Source organism: Neopsephotus bourkii, unplaced genomic scaffold (genome assembly GCF_033783945.1).
Source record: "Neopsephotus bourkii isolate Nb327-2 ecotype Australia unplaced genomic scaffold, CSIRO-AGI_Nbou_v1 NB_1663, whole genome shotgun sequence".
Taxonomy (NCBI): domain Eukaryota; kingdom Metazoa; phylum Chordata; class Aves; order Psittaciformes; family Psittacidae; genus Neopsephotus; species Neopsephotus bourkii.
Genome location: NW_026902137.1, coordinates 4,525,241 through 4,545,422, shown reverse-complemented (window position 1 = coordinate 4,545,422; position 20,182 = coordinate 4,525,241). Strand labels below are relative to the sequence as shown.

Here is a 20,182-nt window from a genome sequence, read left to right as displayed (position 1 = left end):
TCATTAGCAGTTTGTGTGAAAATCATTTTATTTTATATTCAGTTTGATGGCACCAGAGTTCAATGCTGATGGCAAAATCTAAAGCACAGGACTCATCCAATACCCTTTGGAATCAATGTGATTCTTAACACTAACTTCAGTGAAGTCAGCATTTCTGCCTAATTTTTTTTTTTTTTAATAAAATGCATAGGTTATTACTATTAATACATTCTGATTACCTCTAGGATTCTGCCAGACTAAATTATGGCAGTTTGCCTGCCTCCCAGGACAGTTTCTGTGAATCCCAAAAGCTTACACTTTGCATATAGTAATTATATCCAATAAAAAAATAGCATGAAGTGACTTCCAAAATCCAAAGATCAAAAATTCAGCTAACATATATTAATCTTTATTATATAACAATGATAGAATAAATAAGTTTATGGATTCATATGACTCGTACAAAAAGCCAAAAAGATATTGCCCCAAGTTAGGTACCAGCTATTTGGATTTAATATTTGTTAAACGTATGATCTAAAATTATGTACAGTTGTGAAGTTAAGGCAAAACCAGATGATACCTTTAACACAACAGGTTTGAAAAATACACATAATTACAAACAAGGGGATCTCGTCTCCAGCTAATAAAGTGGTTGTGTCTAAGGAAGGAATCCCTTAGGTTTTTAATAAAGCAGTTATTATCAATCATGTTGATTAAAATTGAATAACAGGTGCAAGAGTTCCTGCAGGGCAAAGCTGTTTTGCAAAGTTGTGCCTCAATAACCACCTCTAATGCTGGTAAGAATATTTTTCTTTATGGTTATAATCTGCTCTTCTCTTTAGGAAACACAGAAAAGAGGAATACCTTATTACAACTAAAATACAACCATAATATCTTAGCTTTCTGTAGGCTAGACTTGATTGTGACAGGTGACAGAGCCTAAATATGGTTGGTGAATCATCCAACACACTACACACAGAGGAGAATTAAAGTCAACCACTTATGAATAATAATTACCTTTCTCAACACAATGGGATAGATCATGTCAGTTAAGTCCCAATGACAAAAAACATGTATGACCAATATATCAATATACAGTTCTTTGGCAGCAACACACTAACTCTTGATTGGAGTCTGAACTCTCCTAAATATAGACCTGGTTGCCAGTCTTTTCATAATTAAAGAAAATCCACTTCTCCCATGAATCCAATAAGTCCAGTAAATGAAATCAGAACAAATTTTGCAGGCAGCTTTAGACTGTAACATTAAGCATAGATATTTATTGTCTGCTTTAGTCCCAATCCAAATATATTGTATTTAAACACACAAAATTCTGTGAAACTTCTGAGTAGTTCAGATGGAGCCAAAATCCATAAAGAGAATCCATATTCACCCATGAAAAAAAAAAACAATAAAGAGACATCAATCCCATGATGATAAAATGCTCTTCATGTAACAGGGGCAATGATGAGTCCACATCTGGATGGATATCACAGGAAAATTGACTTTACAGGGGAAAGACCAGAAAGCCAGAAAACGTAGAATACTGCCATCCACCGACCAGATTACCTTTCTCCAGTTTCAGGTAAACCTTATCCTCCTTGTCCAGATAGAGCAGGACTCCATTTGTGGCAGCTTCACGTGTGACATCCTTGTCCCCAGCAAAAGCAGAAATGACTGGCTTTCCATTTAGCATCAAATTAACCTACAAGAGAAGAAAACATTGAAAATCTGTCATTAACAGGAAAACTCCAAGAACTACCACTGAATATTAACTACAAAGTAAGAGGTCTGCTAAGGTCCCAGTCTTCACTATGTTTTGTTTTGTTTTGTTTTGAACTAATAATTACATTATTAGTATTTGGAGCATAAAAGCACTTTCATTCTTCATGGGCTTCACCTGCAGCTGAGTGAAGTTGGTGGGGCACTGTCCACCAACCGCTGTGGACCAGGCATAGTTAGTGTGCAACATGACGTTGCTTTCCTCTGTTCCTTGGGGCATTAATTGTAACTCTCTGGTACATGGAACTGAGAGCTGTTACCTCAGTTTGTTTCATCTTGCCTCATGGGTTATTTAGATGTTCACTAGCAAAGGTATTTCAAGAAACAAGGCACCCAGAGATGCACTATAGGCACCTAATGAGATGTCAAAGATGCTGCAGCAGGCTGCAAACTTATACTTCGTTGAGAGCAAAATATATGTCCCTTCCATAACTGACAGTAGCTTAGTTTGAAAGTCTAGAACACACCTTTAGCTTTAAGAACCACCACACTGTGTTTTGGTGCTGAATCCGTTTTCCTACAAAGCACTTTTGAAAGTCAGCACAGCATCTGCTCTGAACACAGCATCACACAGATACTCTGTAAATAAAGATGGGCAGGGGCTGGGGGAATGGACAGATCCAGGCTTTTTTAATTTCCCCAGTGGCAAACTATTTGCTTTCTTCTGCTTTTTCTTTCTAAGCAGCTATAATGCAGTCACAGAGGGGTGAATTATGAAATGCTTATTCATATGGAGTATGCTGGCCTTGCATATGCTCCCATTAATTTTAATCGGAGCCACCACAGAATAAATTAGTGCTCAGCATAAGTCAGGGCAGCAGAATCTGGCCCTGATTTGGGATTTGCCTATCTGGGAAATCTACTTAATCAGATGTCCCCAGGGAACCAATTTCAGTTTAATGATATTTAATGGCACTACCAGATGTTCCAGGGGCATAGTAATATCACTTATGTAGAAAGCCTTCAGGTGATTTAGTGGTGTTTAAGTCTGCATGTGGCTGAGCCTCAAGCTGGTTAGCTCCACTGCAATGGCTTTTGGTCCTCCCCCTAGCTATTACACATGCAAGACAAGGGCATCAAGAGTTTACTCATTGCTGGGTTTTGTTTTATCACATTCCTTCTGTGCCACCTCTTTAGGTCAGGTTCCCCTGCAGATCATCTTACAGCTATTTTAATCACACCAGAAGAACACATTACAGGCTTGCACCAGGTAGTCTCATGTTAACTATGCCAAATTTGGAGTCAACCAAACCCATCCATCACTTTAGGAACTCTTCATGTATGAAAGATTTCAGGCCATGTCACAGGTTGTAACATTCTCTGTTAGAAGCCCTCAGCTCCCAGGTTTGAGTGCCTGGTGTATGAAACACCAAGCCTGCACTGGACTTCCAGAATCCAAGCTCTGACATTTTTCTTGGCAATATGTATTTTAAACCTAATGCAGCTGGCTGACACACAGTTATCACGTGTTGTTTCAACCTCCCGCATATGAGAGTGACAGGAACAAAGTTTGAGCATATTAAATAGCTTATAAGCTCATTATAGAGATTTTCATGAGGTCAATATTCCATTTAAGACTCTTGTCATTGATCTGAATGGATCCATGATTTCATGTTGTAAAATGAAGGCGAATTTCACCAGGGATGTGACTGTGTCTCACACCAGCTTGCTCAGCCATTGCTATACTTTTCCCAGGAGCCCAAAGTCAGAGCTGCCACAAAGAAATGACTGATCACTCATCCTGCAGATACCCATTTTATCCAACCTTGTACACTGAAAACCACATTTGAGGACAAAACAGATCAGGGGAGAACCATCAGAGACTTCTACGAATCCAGTGGTCTCATGGGTGGAAACAAGGGAAGCCACAGATGTTATTCCAGATTGAGAAAGCCAGTATGTATGTCACAGAAATTGCATGACCTGGCATGAAGATTTAGTAATGCACTTTTAGGAATTTACTGCTAGTTCAGCAAGGGATGTTCAGGAACTTAGAGGCTTTCCCTCTAAGCTAGAGCATGCTTATATTTAATTGCACAGTTCAACTGCTGTTAACTACAGAAGAAACTGCAGAATCACTCCTTTGTTAAAGAAATATATGACATGTCTTTTCTGTATTATATGGTGAAAAAAAAGTTTAAAGTGATATAAAGGTTCCCTAGAAGACATCCCTGAAGAAGTGTAACATTTTGGTGTAGTTACAGAGCGAGCAGACCACCTTAGCTAACCTTGGTCCACATCAGACTGCTGTTACAAACAGACACCCGACATCAGGAGCTGTCAGCCAGGTCACAGTTTGTTACAGAAATAGCCAAATCTGGTGTGTATCCCCAGAACTCCTGTGCTCAGGACATTGAGTTTAACCTGTAGCAAAATATGACTCCTCATTAGTACTTATGCAGTTAAGTTTAGAGCTCCATTTTACTGTTGGGTGATTCAATCTATTTAATAGTTTTATGTCACCCCAGATACTCAGTTCTTGCGCTGTAGAAGTGAAGCTGTGGCAATTTGCTTAAGGTAAGGGTCTTGCCTTATAACAGCTGTTAAATGTATTCACAGTTTAAATGTATTCACTCTACTGCTAGGAACTCTACACCACAGCACAGGTTGCTTTATATTAAGCTATTTTGTTTGGAAAGTCTTAAATACTCCTGTGTTCAGTCAAGATCCTATTCTAAATCAACAATACAAGTAAAATGTTTTATAATTATAATCAACGTACCTGAATTGTTTGGCTCTGATAGACTTTAATTACGTGAAAACTGAAACTGTAAATTCCTTTTCTTGGTGCTACAAAGACAGACTCCAATGTGAAAAAATTGCCCACATTTACTAGGATCTGCAAACAGAAAAATATAGTATGGGAATTAGCACAGGCATTCCGTGCTACGTGAAGAATAAAGACTATTAACTTTAGAAACCATTCACCCGTGGAGTTTTCTTATCTACATCTCTGTTGGTTCATTCATTCTCTCAATTAAGCTGGTATAATACTCATTAAATGGATATTTAATTATATTGAGAGTACAACTTTACAATAAATAAACTAGGACAAAAATAATTCTTATTTTGCTACTATATCATAACTTCAAGACTTTTCTTCTATACGTGTTTAGAGGAGAGTAAGCAAAGGCATATTTGTTTATCATTTGCCCCAAACAACACCAAAACCCTAACTCAGGGAGCGACATGCTGCTTTTGGCTAAGAAGCAACAGTCAAGTCAGCACTGTCTTCCTGAAAGTATCAAGCAGAGAGGAAGGATGTACATGAAGGATACAATTCATTCACCAGTTTAATAGGCAGACTGAGTTACTGCGATACCTGGCACATCTGAGCTGCGACTGGCTGTGAGCTTTTGCTGCTTTATCTGGGTTTGTAAGCACTAATAACGATTTGAGGTTGATTAAACAGAGACAAGTTATGCCTTATTTTTTAAATTGTTGTTTTCAGGCTGCTTTATGCCAGACGCAGCCCTGGAAAGCCACTAGGAATGACGGTGAACTTGAGGTAATTTACACTGCTAGCATTAAGCTATGTGACATATCTGGCTTCAGTTGTCATGACAATTTAATGTCCATTATAATGTGTTATGGGAAGAAAAATAACCATCAGTCTCAATTACTTTGGACTCGCCCTCAGACGGGAGCTGGTGTATAAAATGTGTGTTGGCATCCCTACGTTACTATTAGTGACTGAGAAGAGAGAAGCTGTAGGTTGAACCTGATCGTTATGGAAAAGTTAAATGATTTTTCTTTCATTTTCGTTCTTCTTTTCCCCCTCAAAGGCCGTCTGAAAACCTGCATCGGCTCCTCTCACCTGTGAAAACCCCATCCCATCCCTCCCACGACCACGTTCCCGCTTGGCATCCGGCGAGAGCTGCCCTCACGGCCCCGGCCGCTGCCCCGCTGGGCTCGGGACCCGCTTCCTCCGCGGCTCCCAGGGCGGAGCGGGCGGTGCACGGACCCGCGGCCCCGACGGCGGCTGCCCCGCAAGGGCTGCCCCCCACCGACCGCGCTCCGCCCCATCCCCTGGGGGCAAGTGGGAAACTACCGCGGGGCTCTCCGCGGTGCGGCTCCCCCGGCCCCACAGAGCCTCCAGCTGCGGGGTGCGGGGGCTCGGCGGGGACTCGCCGCAGGCGGCAGCCCCCCGGCACCCTAAGTTTTCACCGTAATTAACGGTTGAAGTGGGGGGGACCCCGCGGGGCGAGGCACCTGTTGATGGGGCACGGGCTGCCCGGCCGCGCCGCGTACCTGGTCGAAGTAGATGATGCGCGTCTTGTTGCTCATCTCGGAGGGCTCGTGGTTGGTGCTCCTCACGGCCGAGAAGGCGACCTTGGAGTTGGCCGCCCGCACGGAGATACCCAGCGGGGAGGAGGACGAGCCCTTGGCGTCGGTGGCCGGGTTGGAGTCGCAGACCACCAGGCACTTGCCCTCCAGGACGATGGGCTCCGTGTCGTTCTGCGCCCACACCGCGGGGCCGCCCAGCGCCAGGGCCAGCAGCACGGCGGGCAGCAGCCGCCAGCCCATGGTCGGCACCCGCGGCCGCCGCTCCGCGTCCCGCGCCGGCCACCGCGCCGCGCAGCACCGGGAGGCAGCGCCCGCAGCAGCGGCAGCCGCTCTGCTCACCCCGCGCACGCACCCGCGCACGGGCACACACGTGCACCCGCGCACACACCCGCACCTCCCGGCAGCGCCGCGCTTGAAGTCCTCTTTCCTCCGGCTTCTTGCCTCTGCCTCGGTTTTTCTCTCCTTCTTCTCTTCTCCTCCTCCCTCCCCGCCACCACTTTGTGCCTTTTCTTTATGTTCGATGTCTTTCTTTACCCGGGTCCTTTCCCGAGCTCTTTAAACACGCCACAAAAAGCTGCCGAACAAAATAAACACTTCCCGGTGCCCCCTTTTCTCCCCCCTCTCCACATCCAAACAAGAGAGTGAAAAGGGGGGGTAGGGTGAGGAAAAAAAAAACAACCCTCAGGTGAATTATTGGTGAGAAGAGAGAGGTCATGAAGAAATAAACCCATTTGGCGTTGCCATGATTGTTGATGCTGGCTTGCTCTCCCCTTTGAGCAGGAGTTCCAGGCTGCTGTGTGAGGTGGAGTGGAGAGGTGGCAGCTTACCCCAGCGCTGCCAGATCCTGGGTCTGATATCACTGCTGGGTGCTGCAGGCTCTAATTCTCTCTCCCTCTTTCCCCCCCACCCCCGGCCACAACCCCCCTCCTCCAAAGAGTTATGTCATAGCAAACCTGCCCAGCTCGCACCTAGCGGGGCAGACACCACGCTTCATCACTGCAGACCCTCCTCTTGGGTTGCCCCCTGCGCAGACACACGCTTGTCTTCCCAGGCAACTTTTCAAGCAGCTACAAAGCAACAGAACATCTCGTGTCCCCTGTTTGCAAAAGGAGGAGGGGGAAGGAGCCGCAGCCTGGTTGAAAAGGCAGCATCTAAACCTGGAGGAGTCTCCCAGTACACAGACCTCCTGGGTCTGTATCTGTGGCTTGCGTTTGGGCATGACACCATGACCCTGTGCACACCAATGCTGATTCCTCCTCGAAGCCAGCCACAGTGAAGTCACTGGTAGGACTTTGCTGGCTGCTTTTTGAGGATTAATGTTGCCAGGTAATCCTAATGGCAGCTTCTGGTAAGGTTTTGATTAGACACTACTAAGAAGTATTAGTTTCTCGTTTTGATGCATGCAGGAAGGAGTGGAAGACTGAGGAAGTACCTTAGCTTCATGCACATATTTCAAGACTATTAAAAATATTTCCCCCATCACCTGCTCCCTTTTGAAATAGTTTAGTGGTGAAACCCAAGCCCTCTTCAAGGGCTGGCAGAAATGACATAGTGATCTCAGTAGCAGAATTGGCTAAACAGATTTCCATCCAAGCCAACAGCAAAGCACCAATACTTTGTCAGAAATTGAGCATAGATAGGCATCTTTCAAAACAGCAGATTATTTTTGTGCCTATAACAGCTTTGCAACAAATATGTCCCATGTGAACCCTTAACCATCAGCAGCCTTCATTCCCTTCTTGCCCAGAGGCATCTCCATCTGGGTACAGCTGTTTCACCTTTCAAACCCAGCTGAGAAAGGGGCTGAGCTGTTCTGGAGCTGGGAATGCCAGCACATCTTGCTGCTTCCCATTCTGTAGAGGATCAGCCTTGTGATACAGTCAGCTCACACAGCACCTCAGCTCCATGTGCTAACAAATGCTCACCATAAATCTGGACACCAAGGGATGAAAGAAATTAAAGCAGCAACAGGAATCTAAGAAGAAATAAAAAGCCATGAAACGCACTCTATTGTACTCCAAGAATTTCTGCAGGCACACATGAACTGGGACTGTTTTTAGAATCAGAATCATAGAACAGTTAGGGTTGGAAAGGACCTTAAGATCATCCAGTTCCAACCCCCCTGCCATGGGCAGGGACACCTCACACTAAACCATGTCACCCAAGGCTCTGTCCAACCTGGCCTTGAACACCGCCAGGGATGGAGCATTAACAACCTCCCTGGGCAACCCATTCCAGTGCCTCACCACCCTAACAGCTGATGTGGAGGACTAAGGGTGAAGCATTAAGTCTGCAAAACTCAACAAAGTCTTTGAGAAGCCATAAATCAGCCAAAAGTCCTCTTAGCTAGCAGCAAGCACCATACTCTAACATCCCAAAAGCCACACTCAAATTTTAAGGAATCCTATTGGCCAGATAAGAGATAAAAATGAATCTTACTGTTTCCTCGGAATGTGTCTCCTATTTAGTGACAGCAGCAAAAAAAAAATGGAAGAGCAAGCTGAGAAGCACCACTTACTGTAGGGAAAGGAAACAAGAAATAAAGCAAATACGTACAGCACAACTTTGTCCCTTTTGTAGAAATTGGATCTGCAGATTAAAAGATTTGTGCTGGTGTGTCAGAGCCCCTGCCTGAAGAACTCTCACGAAACAGGAACAGATTTTGTGGCACAATGTTCTGTGGATAAATACAAATGTATAAATAATTCCACACTGTTGCAACATCTCAATCCTTAAAAACCCTTCTGTACCTCGTGCTGCTGAGCAGCCTCTTAGCACCGCACAAAGAACAGGAGCTGTGTTCATAGCATGGACATAAGTTTAGATTAAAATTTGAAACTGCTGAGAATTTTGTCAGAGATCAAAAACTTTACAATCATTCCTGACAAGTTGCTTGACTTTTGTTGTGTTGTGGACAATGCCATCAGCTACCTCAGTAGTGGGGAAAACATGAAAAAAGCAAGACAATAGCCAAAACTAAGATGAAGAAACTGAAAAAAAAGGGAAAGTAACATCATAACCCCACCTGGTCAGCAAGACAAGGTGGGAGCTGAATCAGATCTTTTCAGCAGTTGACTTTCCTATTTCCTTGTCTGCAGGTGCAGGCACCTGCTAAGCCTGGCCTGGCAAAAAGCATTTTCCTGTTCCACTTCTCTCACTTGAATATGGAAGCGGCTGTTTTGCAGAGAGCAGACGCACAAGTGCAGACAAAGATCAGAATCACCTCTCACTTCTGTCCTTTCCTCCCAGAGCCGTGCATTCGTTTCTGTGCATGCAGGTTACTTGAGCAGTGTGAACACATAAGCAAGCATGCAACTAACTAATTGCAGCCATTCGTGGACACAGCTGCCTCATTTCAGAGCTCAGTTGCCATAAGGTTAAATGCAAGTTAGGAGCAAATATGTACACACATTTTGCATGCAGTCATAAAACTTCTTCTGAGAGCACAGTCTGCAAAATCGATGTGCTCCTCATCCCATGCATCCTAGTCTGGAGAAATCAGATAATATCACAAAAAACTCTTAGAAAGTACTGTCAGTCTGCACAGATAACACAAGACATACCTTAATGGTTAACACCGTACTTACCAGCTAGGAAAGGAGACTGAAGCAGACCATCCTGCAGCAGATTACACTGCAATTTACAAAACTGTTTTGGCAGATGGCGCTCAATTTTGACTTCAGGGATACCCTAATCTGAAGGCAGTCCAATTAAACGAGGTTCCTAATGACAATTACATGAAGAAGGGAGCAGATTCTGCCTCTCTATTTTGCCCACATCAGTGCTTGGCACATCTCATTTGAAAGACTTTTTGAACTGTGGTATTTGAGATGTTCCACACCACACACACACACCACACACACACACTAGGACTCCTATTCCTGTGTTGGTGCCTTTGAGTTGGGACATTTGTCCTTATTTACAAAAGGGTATGGACAAACCCTTTTCATCATATCCTTTTCAATGACAAACCCTTTTCATCATGTCCTTTTCAATGCCTAAAACACATTCTAGAGTACTACTGACTCAGATGTGTTTCCTGATTGCAGCTCAGTCACACTAACAGCTTTCATGGATTTGAAGGAACAGGACCAAGCAGAGGCTGTACAGCAGCACTGGCCCTTGTCTGCAGCTGCTGGTACACACCAGAGCTCTCTCCCTCATGGAAACCAGCAGCAGCTCAATCAGAAATTTTGCTCCATGCTCAGGACTGGGAGGCACTGTGCTTCACTGAAGTAGTCTTTCCCCCAAAGGGTAAACAATATTGAGATTTCAGATGACATTTATTAACAACATGAATTCAAGAGATAAAGAAGACTATTACAACTTTTCCTTAGCAATAAGCCACTTGCAGGATGGAGACAAGGCAGCAGAATACTGAGATGGTATAGTGTGAGGTGGCAGGGGGTTGGAACTAGATGATCTTAACATCCTTTCCAACCCCAACTATTCTAACAGCAGGACAAACAAAATTCAACACAGTGATCATGATTCAACAGCTAAGTCGTACTAGCACAGAGGAAATCCTGGTAGATTTTATCTGTTCCAGGAGAAGAAAAGCAAAATAGAGACCATCAGGGAGAGTGCATTCTGGGGAGGACAGAACTGAGCTGAAAAAAAGAAACTGAATTCTTCCTGGAAATCAATTTAATATAAGCTATAATGAAGATAACTAGCCCAGAGAGCCCCATCACCAAAATACCCGAGACATATCACAAAATAACTCCTCCTTTTTTCCCACCCATGCAGCAGGAAGAGTGCTTTCAGGTTCTTAGTACCAGTGTTTGTGTGAGTAATTGGGCTGGGCTTCACATGCTGAACAAAATGAGGGAAGTTTGCTGCAGCTGCTGTGCAAAGGGCGAGTTGAAAAACTGGCATTTAATTCATAAGCAGCAAGGTTAATGATTGTTCTTATTTCATCTGACAAAGAATTTCTTAGTATTGATCCAGCTGCCTCTAACAGGGATTTTTTTTGTTCTTCCTTTGAAAGAAAAATGAGTAAAGTAAGTAGCAGCAATGCTCAAGAATGGAAATGCAGTTAGATTAAGCTCACAGTTTCTTTCCCTTTCTGGACACACACTGTGGAAACCTAAAACTGTCTCCATTTAGAAGTATTTTGCCCTTTCACAAGGAACTTTCTGTGCCGAGGCAGGTGTGCTCGGCATCTTTCTGACAAAGGGAAGAGCCACAGGGAGAATAAGGAGAGAACACCATGTTTGCATTTACATTTTCTTTTACCACTTTGCTTGTAAACCTGCATTAAATACAACTTCTGTATCAATATTGCATGATACCTTTCAAAGCTCTTTGGGAAAAAATCCATCTTGCTTCGTATAATTACTCATTTGCCTTACAAAAGGGAGAAATAATCTGCCTCTGACTTCCTCTCCTGCTTTTGAGCCTCTTGCTTGTGTCTGGAGGCCTTATGAATGCTACTAGCCCCTCGGTGACAGGAGCCCTCCTTTCACTCCTTTTCTTTATTTCTTTATCCTAATTATATTTCCCTCCTGTCAAGCTGAGCTTTCTGTTTGCTGAATGTGTAACATGGTTTTGTAGTGAGCTGGTTGAACATGCATCAGCCTCCTCCTAGGATGAAACCCCCAGCTCCAGCACTGCTCTATTTGGCTTTTTGCTAAACTCCCCCTAATGAGGATGCATGAAGTGAACCAGTTGTGGGGACACGGTGGGCAGAAAGAATGGATTCAAAGGCAGAATACTGCTGATGGTTCAAAACTGTGTTTATGGAGCTCAGTGGTCGGACTTTCACCATCTTTGAACATCCTTTCAGGCTAAATACTGTATTTCCTGAGTAGGCTGTCATCTCCATCTGGATGCTGGCTCCCATACAGACTGACTTGTCTTTTAGACAGCTGTCCCTGTGGCCTTCAGCTAGTTAAACAGTTTGTTGCCCAAATCCAAAACAAACTCACCTGGTTAATGGGCTTAATGTTTCTTAAGAAGATTCCATAAATATTTTATAAAGTAAATGTCACTTCATTTATTTAGTCACAAAATACAAAGAGATCCTCTAGGAATGCAACAAAATCTTCAGCCACACATAGAGCCAAAATGACTACAATGAACAAAAGTTCTTGCTATTTAATTCAGACAGATGCAGAATCAAACCTCGCTTTCCCTTGCTTTGTTTTAATCTAAAATTCAACTTTCTTGGCTTCTAAGTATCACACACAGTATCACAGTATGTTAGAGATTGGAAGAGACCTCAAAAGATCATCTAGTCCAATCCCCCTGCCAGAGCAGGAACACCTAGATAAGGTTACACAGGAACGTGTCCAGGCGGGTTTTGAATGTCTCCAGAGAAGGAGACTCCACAACCTCCCTGGGCAGCCTGTTCCAGTGTTCCGTCACCCTCACTGAGAAGTTTCTTCTCAAGTTTAAGTGGAACCTCTTGTGTTCCAGTTTGTACCCATTGCCCCTTGTCCTATCATTGTTTGCCACTGAGAAGAGCCTGGCTCCATCGTCCTGACGCTCCCCCTTTATATATTTATATACACTAATAAGGTCACCCCTCAATCTCCTCTTCTCCAAACTATAGAGACCCAGCTCCCTCAGTCTTTCCTCATAAGGGAGATGCTCCACTCCCTTAATCATCTTAGTTGCCCTGCGCTGGACTCTCTCCAGCAGGTCCCTGTCCTTCTTAAACTGAGGGGCCCAGAACTGGACACAATATTCCAGATGAGGTCTCACCAGGGGAGAGTAGAGGGGAAGGAGAACCTCTCTTGACCTACTAACCACCCCCCTTCTAATACACCCCAGGATGCCATTGGCCTTCTTGGCCACAAGGGCACAGTGTTGGCTCATGGTCACCCTGTCATCCACTAGGACCCCCAGGTCCCTCTCCCCTACACTGCTCTCTGTATGTTTGTCTATTTTTAATGTACCTCTCTTCATTCCATCTTCAATTATCCTTTGTCATTAAACTTTCTGCAGCAGCAGAACCAATGAAGAACATTTGTCTGCTTATGTTTGTTGGGCTTCTTTGATTTCCCTGGCATGCTGCTGGAATAAATCTGTGTTTTGATGGCCATCTTGGGAAAGAGAATCTTAAAATTCTGTGTGAATTTTAGAGGTGATTAAGAAAATGAAGTCAGCAGAATGTCTGCATGTGTGTAAAGGTAAAACTGTTCAGATATGCTGACAGCGTTGGCATTTGATGTCTTTATTCAGCATTTCTTACACAGCCAAAATTTCTGTTTGGCCAATACTGCAAACCTGAGCACACTTCAGGCCCAAGCACGAAGTGCAAATCAGGGTTTGATACGCTCATGGCCAGACTCTGGGACTCCTTACAGCAGCATGTTTCTGCAGTGACTCTGATAGATGTGGAAATATTCCACAGTTGTATTGTTACGCTGGGTTCAATAGAACTAGTTTGCATTTGCATCAGTGGAAAACTGAGAGCAAAATTTGACCCTGTAGGTTCTTTTTACTCTATCACAGGTCCTAAGTAGGAGTCAATTGGTTGCAATATCAATAGGCCTGTAAATTTTATCATTGACCTTTGCTGGGCTAACCACAAATAGTTTAATATTGTTTGTGCTTATTTTTATTTACAATATTTCAAGTCAATCTCTAATTTTCATATTTAACCCTCTTGTAGAAACATGGATTTGGTACGTAAAATCAACTTACATACATTAGCTGTCTTTATAGCAGTTACTTGCAGCTATATAACTTGTTATAAAGTTTAATTCCTGTTTTAATATTGCATTTCAGGTCATGTCTAGGAAAAAAAACCCTCATTTTTTAACTCATTTGCCTGATACATTTGTGCAGTTTTATGAAATAAATAATTCCATGAAGCACTGAGCTGACCTATGCAGTGGTCTTAGATGTTTCAATTGCATTTTAATGAGGCAAGAAGTGTGATTTTTTGCCTAAATGGAATAAAATCAAATGATAAGGTCAGGAAAAAAAAACAAAAACAAAAACAACAGAAAAACAGCCTTGCAGGAAAAACTTTTCCTTTTAGCAGGATGGGAGGGGAAGGAACATGGTTTGTTACCTGCACCAGTTTCACTGAGAAGGTGGCTTGGTGCACTCAAGATGGAGTTTGCAAAGGCTCCAGCAATCTGCCGACAGTCTCTTTAGCTTAAACTGTTGAATACATTTTGTGGATGTAGTTTGCTAGTTTGGTGCCAAGAAAACAACATGAAATTTAGATTGTGGTGTACTTTAGTGCATCTCCTTTGACATCAATGGAGGTACACAGATTACCTCCCCTCAGGAGAATTTGTCCCAGATGTATTTCTCACCAAGTGCTTTTCATAGCAAGGGCCAGTAAAAAACTAATGATAGCATTGCTGAGGGAATAATTTCTGTTAAAATAAGTGGCTGAGACAGTGAATTAAGAGACCGTGAATTAAGAGACCGTCTATTGGTTGTATTGCTCATTTGCTATTTAAAGGAAGTGGATTGACTGGAAGACTTGTGGTGACATTCAGGGAAGAAGCTACAGGGAACGGCTTTGCATCAGGATTTTTAGTTCCATCTATAGAGATGTGCCAACTTTAACAGATTTTTATATACTGTAGGTTTTGTTTTTTAACTTACCAACATTGATTGCATCCATTTGCTGCTCGGACTAGTTTCCAGCCTCCTTGCAGCACGGGTCATATCAGTCCTGCTGCATTCACCCGGTACTAGGAGACATATCAAAATCACACTATGGTATTTTCAAGTAGCTGGTTTCTCTCATTTCAGAATAAATGTCATCAGATTGAATGCCCAAAGCTGGGCACAGTTCTCCAAATCTCTAGAAACAACTTGGAAACAGGGACAGAAATGCTCCGTGGCATTTTTTTTTACTTCTTCCCAGTACATGGATTCCAACACCTATTCTACACTTCTCCAACAGGTTTGTAAACCTTTCTTGCAGCAGTCAAGCTGCTTGCAGGGGCTGGTGTCCAGGCAAGTTGGACTGACATAGTAATACAACAATCACAAGCTCTATAGGGTCCAATTTTTTTCCTTTGTTTTCATTTCAAGCCTAGACAGAGTGAGGAAAATTTAACCTCAGTTCTTCCAGAAATTTCCTCTAAAAATTGGACCGATTGAGAAATTATTTCTGAGTGAAAATGTGTAAAAGAAACTCAAAGCGTCTAAATTTCACTTTAGTCGTTCAGGGGTGGAACAGGGTTATCTCAAAACTCGTTTCTGCTGTTTTCCAAGAAGCGCACGTCTTTGAAAACCAGTGTGTCATTTTCTGTACTCACTATTTGTTTAATAGATGAGTTGGCAAATATTTAAACCTCAGTGTACATTTTCTTCTACAAATTGTGGAGCTAACTTAGGGAGTGCATGTAATTTATGGAACTTAAACCTGCAAAATGTTTGACATCAAATGTTTATGCAGTTCTAATATTTGCAATTCACAATTGGTACTGGGTTAGAAAAGGAGTGAATGAGTGTTTCAATCAGAAGAAAGAAATAATATTATGTAACTTATCCAACTATTCAGACAGCTTCAATAGCAAGTCTTTTACTGTACCTGTGTCTCTCAGTTGTTTGCTTGAGGATTCTGGACCAAACTTCACTTTCTCCTATACTTGCATTGTTACCTAAAGTGGTCTGGAAGTAAAACCTAATAGACAATTTTAGAAGAAAAGATGCCCAATTTTGCTTTAAAAATTTATCTCTGACTGTATTAGTTGGTGTAATAATTTTCAGCTATAAGTTAGTGACATATTTGGAGATAAGCATTAAGTATGAGTAACCTCACCTTTGTGGCAGATGGGAACAGATTAATCTGATTAAATGTTGTGATGATTTTTAATCAAAGCAAAGCAAAGCAAGACTTTCTTCCAAGGTATACTTGCCTCCAGCCAGTCCCACTACTGCTTCTGCAGCTCTCTAAAATGGAATCCTAACAGAAAAGCATTTTTCTTCTTGGTCAGGTATTTAAAACATAAATGAAATGATTTCACATTTGAGCTTTCTGATAGTGCCAGCAGCAAGAAGGGTAAAACACATTCCCTATGTGATCTGCAAGGCTTATGCATTAATCCAAAAGGTAAATTCTCATAATTGCTTGTGAATAATATTTTTCACTAGTATTTGTGTGTGTGATACTTTATGAACCATGCCAACAGAAAGTATCCTGGAAATGATGCATTTATCACCAAGGGCCAAACAAGACAATACCACTGAAGATGATCAGTTCCATGAAGACGTGCATAGGAAACACAGCACTGAAAGAGTTGGGTTAGAAGTCTTCCTTCAAATCCCCTCCAACTTTCTAAGGAAAGTTTTGTTTCTAAGAAAAAACAAATTCACCCCAGAGGACCCCAACATTGTGTAATTAACCGTATGTAATCTAGAACTCGTTATAGATGAACTGCAGCCACCTCTGGGATGGAAAAAGATCAAGTGTTTTAAAAGTATTTTTCCTTTAATTTGAATAATTTCCTGGAGAGTAATTTTTAACCAGATCTTTCCAATTCTGTCCAAACAAAGCTGTCAAGAACAATAAATATCTATTATCTATCTTTGTCGTAGTGAATGCTTTAAAAAGATGCAGGGAAGAAAACAATACACATATTTCACCACTATGGAATCAAGTCCATCAAACCCGCTGATTTCTCCTGCTTGGCTGGTGGGTGTCTGTCCTAAGTGACAATCTGTTGTCATTGTTTTAAACTGCTTTCTCAAGGAAATGAGGGTCCAGAGCTCACATTCTATCTTTATTTTAGTCCTCAGCTAATAACTTCCAGAAACCTTAAACTCACTGACAAATTGAGAAACCTCCATCTTCTCCATCACCAGAGACATTCAAATCAACACCAGACCTTCTGCACCCTGGGCTGGGCTGAATGACCTCCAGAGATGCCTCCACCATTCTGCGAGTCTGCTAAAACTCATTTTCTTTTCTCTGCAATGAAGCTATCAAAAGATGTAAATACTGGGCAAAACAGAAAGAAAACTGTAACTGCGTGCACACTGTAAGTACTTCTGAAAAGCTGCCAGCATTCAGTTATCACTGAGACCAAAGTGCTTGACAAGGATATCCTTCTCTAAGACTTACATTCCAAAAGTCATCTCAACACACCGTGTCTTACTTCCCAGTGTTGTTCCAATTCCAATCCCAAACTATGGGATTTTCAACTTGAAACATCAGCTGTCTTTCAGCAAGTAACACGTTTCCACTGACTGCAGTGCATTGAGCTTTTGCTATGGCTGCTTGAAGTTTTAATATGGGATGAGTTCATCAAGATGAATGCTAATAAACTGTTATCTGAGACTCAAATGATTCAGATAAAAAAGCTTTAACACAGAAGCTATTTTTTGCATGTATTCCAACCCTTTGAGGATGGTATCAAAACAGCCTTCCTGCTTGCAGAAATGGACAGACAAACTGATGGAAATGACCTGCACAGCTAAAACACAGGCTTTGCATACATTTTGTGCATTTGGTCCCCAGAACTGGATCCAAACTCCAAGTGTAGTCACCACAGTCATAGAAATCAGCCTCTAGGGGTTCTAGCTCCTTAGTCTATAGCCCCCAGCCTTGCCCTGAAGAGAGAGAGATGTGAGCTCTGGCCTCTATACCAGTGGTGGTTCTTTAGTTTAACCAAGGGATTTTCAACATAAAAATATACAAACATTTCTTCAAATAGCAACTGGTACTCAGGCTTCCTGCTTCCAAGTGACTGTCCCGATCTCTAGACAGTCATATTCTATGCACAGCTCAATAATCATATGAACTTCCAGCCAGAGCTGAACTTCAGCTCGGAGAGCAGTCATCACACACGGGTTGTCCTTCTGCAGGGCAAGTTCAATAAATCCAGAATCAAAAGGATTTTTGTTGTTTTTAATTTTCCTAATCAGCTTTATTCCTGACAGCAAAGTGAGACATCAGATTGTTTTAAATGGCAGGATTCCAAATAACAAACTTCAATTTAAGCATTAATGATAGCAATTTGGGATGTTCTCTGGGATTTATTTACTGGCTGAGAACAGTGCTGTTTGAAACAGAGTCAAGCAAATTTCTATTTATAATAACAGCATTTCAGGCCAAGTCCTGTACAGCTTGTTCAGGAAAGTTCCTAGGAGCTACAAGAAGAATTTTGGTATAAATGTGCTCATTAGTACTTGATCTTTGTGGACAATAACCTTTGGGGTTATTTTCTTTTTTTGGTTCAATGCTCATAAGCAAATAATGTCACAAAGCACAGACCAGCAGTTATTTATCCTTGTATCGCTTGTTTCAAAACACATCACAGCATTTTTAAATAGCATCCAGAGACTTAAATTCTGCATCTGAAACCTTTTTGTTTCAAACATCTTATTTGTAAAATGAGCTTAAAGCAATATTTACTTACTTTGTAGTTTTCTGTTGCTTAATTAATGCTGACTGTCCTTGACTAAAATTCATCCCTGAGTAAACAGGCAGCAAGTGTTAAGGTTTAAGCACATTTAGCAAATCCTGCAATCAGTTCAATGTACACTCAGGAAAGCACAGTCTGCTTCTTAGACATATCATGTCAGCTGCAGTAATATGCTGTGATGTGAAATACTCAAGTTAATGCTAAATAAAATCTCACTTGCACAAAGTGTTCATACCTGCATGAGTCTGACTTAGTTTTCATCAAAAGGCTCTCCCCTTCTTTGTTACTCTGGGAATAAAGTCGATGGTTCTGCTTTTTGGTAGGAGCAGCAACAGTGAATAAAATTAACATTTGCATTTAGTTTGGTGAGAAAACTTAATAGCTGAGCATTTGGGCAGTCTGAAAACGTCTTTTAAACCAGGGAACGGAGTCTTGGGGTTGAGAAGATCCACAGCAAAACTTCTGTGAGCAACACAGGACAGGATCTCAGCACAAGCTTTCCAAGCCCCTGTTTGAGTCAGGGTTGGGCAAAGCAGCCCCTCAGCCTGAATTGTTTAATATAATCTTCTTTAAGGCCAGCAGCTTGAATTCTGTTTGTAGTGCTTCTGAGCCATCATTAGCAGCAGCTTCTTAAGCACAGGAGTGAGTAGTTTCTCAGAATACTTTCAGGCTTCAGTTGTTGTACAGCGAGTGCCCAACAGGTTCCCTTTTAGGGACCCCATGTTTGTATTGGCTTTGTCTAACACCACTTTTTTCTTCTCCTAAAAGCGGTGTTTGTATTTGAAAAGCATTCATTCAAACTAGAAGACCAGCAGTCCACAGAAGTGACTTCAAAGCTTTTATGCACCAAACACCTTGCAAGTGACCACAACTTCTGGTTTTGCTTTACTGTGCAGGTGCCTGGCAGGTCAAATAGGAAAGGGAAAATAAAGGAAAACTGGGAAGCAAAGCTTCACTGTCCTAAGATATAATTGTCCATCTAGGGAAGTTATTTTCCTTATCACTGAGTCCAGTGTTGGATAACACCAGCTCTTTACATTTTTGGTTTGAGGAAACTCTGGGAAATTTCTGCCTCCTGGGGAAGATACTTGTATTTCAAACTGTGAATTCCTGAAAACCCCTTGTGAGTGCTGGTACACATGTAGCGCTGGCCCCTCTGGGAGCTCAGGTCGATCCAGTGACCCGTGCCTATATGAGCTCCATTTCTTACAGCCTTTCTCAGGGTATTTTGAATACACTTGGACACTGGACAGGCAGATGAAGTCAGGGATTTCTATCAAGAGCTCCAGTCCCAGAGTGCAGGCCTTCTCTCAGCCATGTTTTTACGGAGGACAACTAATGTCTGTTACAAGACTCAGAAGTTCTCTTTCCAGTTCTTGCTGAAGTACTTCACATACAACCAAGCAGTGTGCATTTTACGGAAACAGATTATCAAGAGGAATTTCTATTTCCTTCTGAGGCAAGCAGTTCTTACACAGCTGAGCTGTCAAGAAACTAAAATTCTGTGACCCACAGCCGCACTTCACTCAGCTAAATACTGAGACTGATTTTACTGAACAGGACTATTTAATGTCATAATTAAGTTTTCATATTTCATAATATGCTGAATGTCAGCTTTGTGGGAAAGGAATAACCCAGAATTAAAGATACTACAGTTCTTGCAGGTTGCTATTTGTCGGAGTGATTCCAGTTGTATTAATTTCCACAAACAAAAGGTTCACCCAGAACTTTGACTTTTATGACCACAGGATTGCAGGATAAAACTGTCAGCTACTAAGGAAGGATTC

The 20,182-nt window shown here is 42.2% G+C and overlaps 1 protein-coding gene across 1 annotated transcript; it reads right to left on the bottom strand.

Moving 5' to 3' along the window:
- Positions 1 to 366: 366 nt before the first annotated feature.
- CBLN4 (cerebellin 4 precursor) lies at positions 367 to 7,419 on the bottom strand. The gene is made up of 3 exons (XM_061375357.1): positions 6,013 to 7,419; positions 4,484 to 4,600; positions 367 to 1,684 (listed from the first exon to the last, which is right to left on the bottom strand). Exons 1-3 carry the CDS (start codon positions 6,286 to 6,288, stop codon positions 1,487 to 1,489), a joined length of 591 nt encoding a protein of 196 aa, XP_061231341.1. The 5' UTR covers positions 6,289 to 7,419; the 3' UTR covers positions 367 to 1,486.
- Between the last annotated feature and the right edge of the window lie 12,763 nt (positions 7,420 to 20,182).

Bases quoted from the DNA above. Each gene is read 5' to 3' on its own strand.
- CBLN4 (XM_061375357.1), bottom strand. From the start codon at position 6,288: ATGGGCTGGCGGCTGCTGCCCGCCGTGCTGCTGGCCCTGGCGCTGGGC. The intron at 4,601-6,012 runs GTACGCGGCGCG...TTCTGTTTGCAG, and splicing joins GCATCATCTACTTCGACCAG to ATCCTAGTAAATGTGGGCAA. The intron at 1,685-4,483 runs GTACGTTGATTA...CTTCTCTTGTAG, and splicing joins ATCAGAGCCAAACAATTCAG to GTTAATTTGATGCTAAATGG.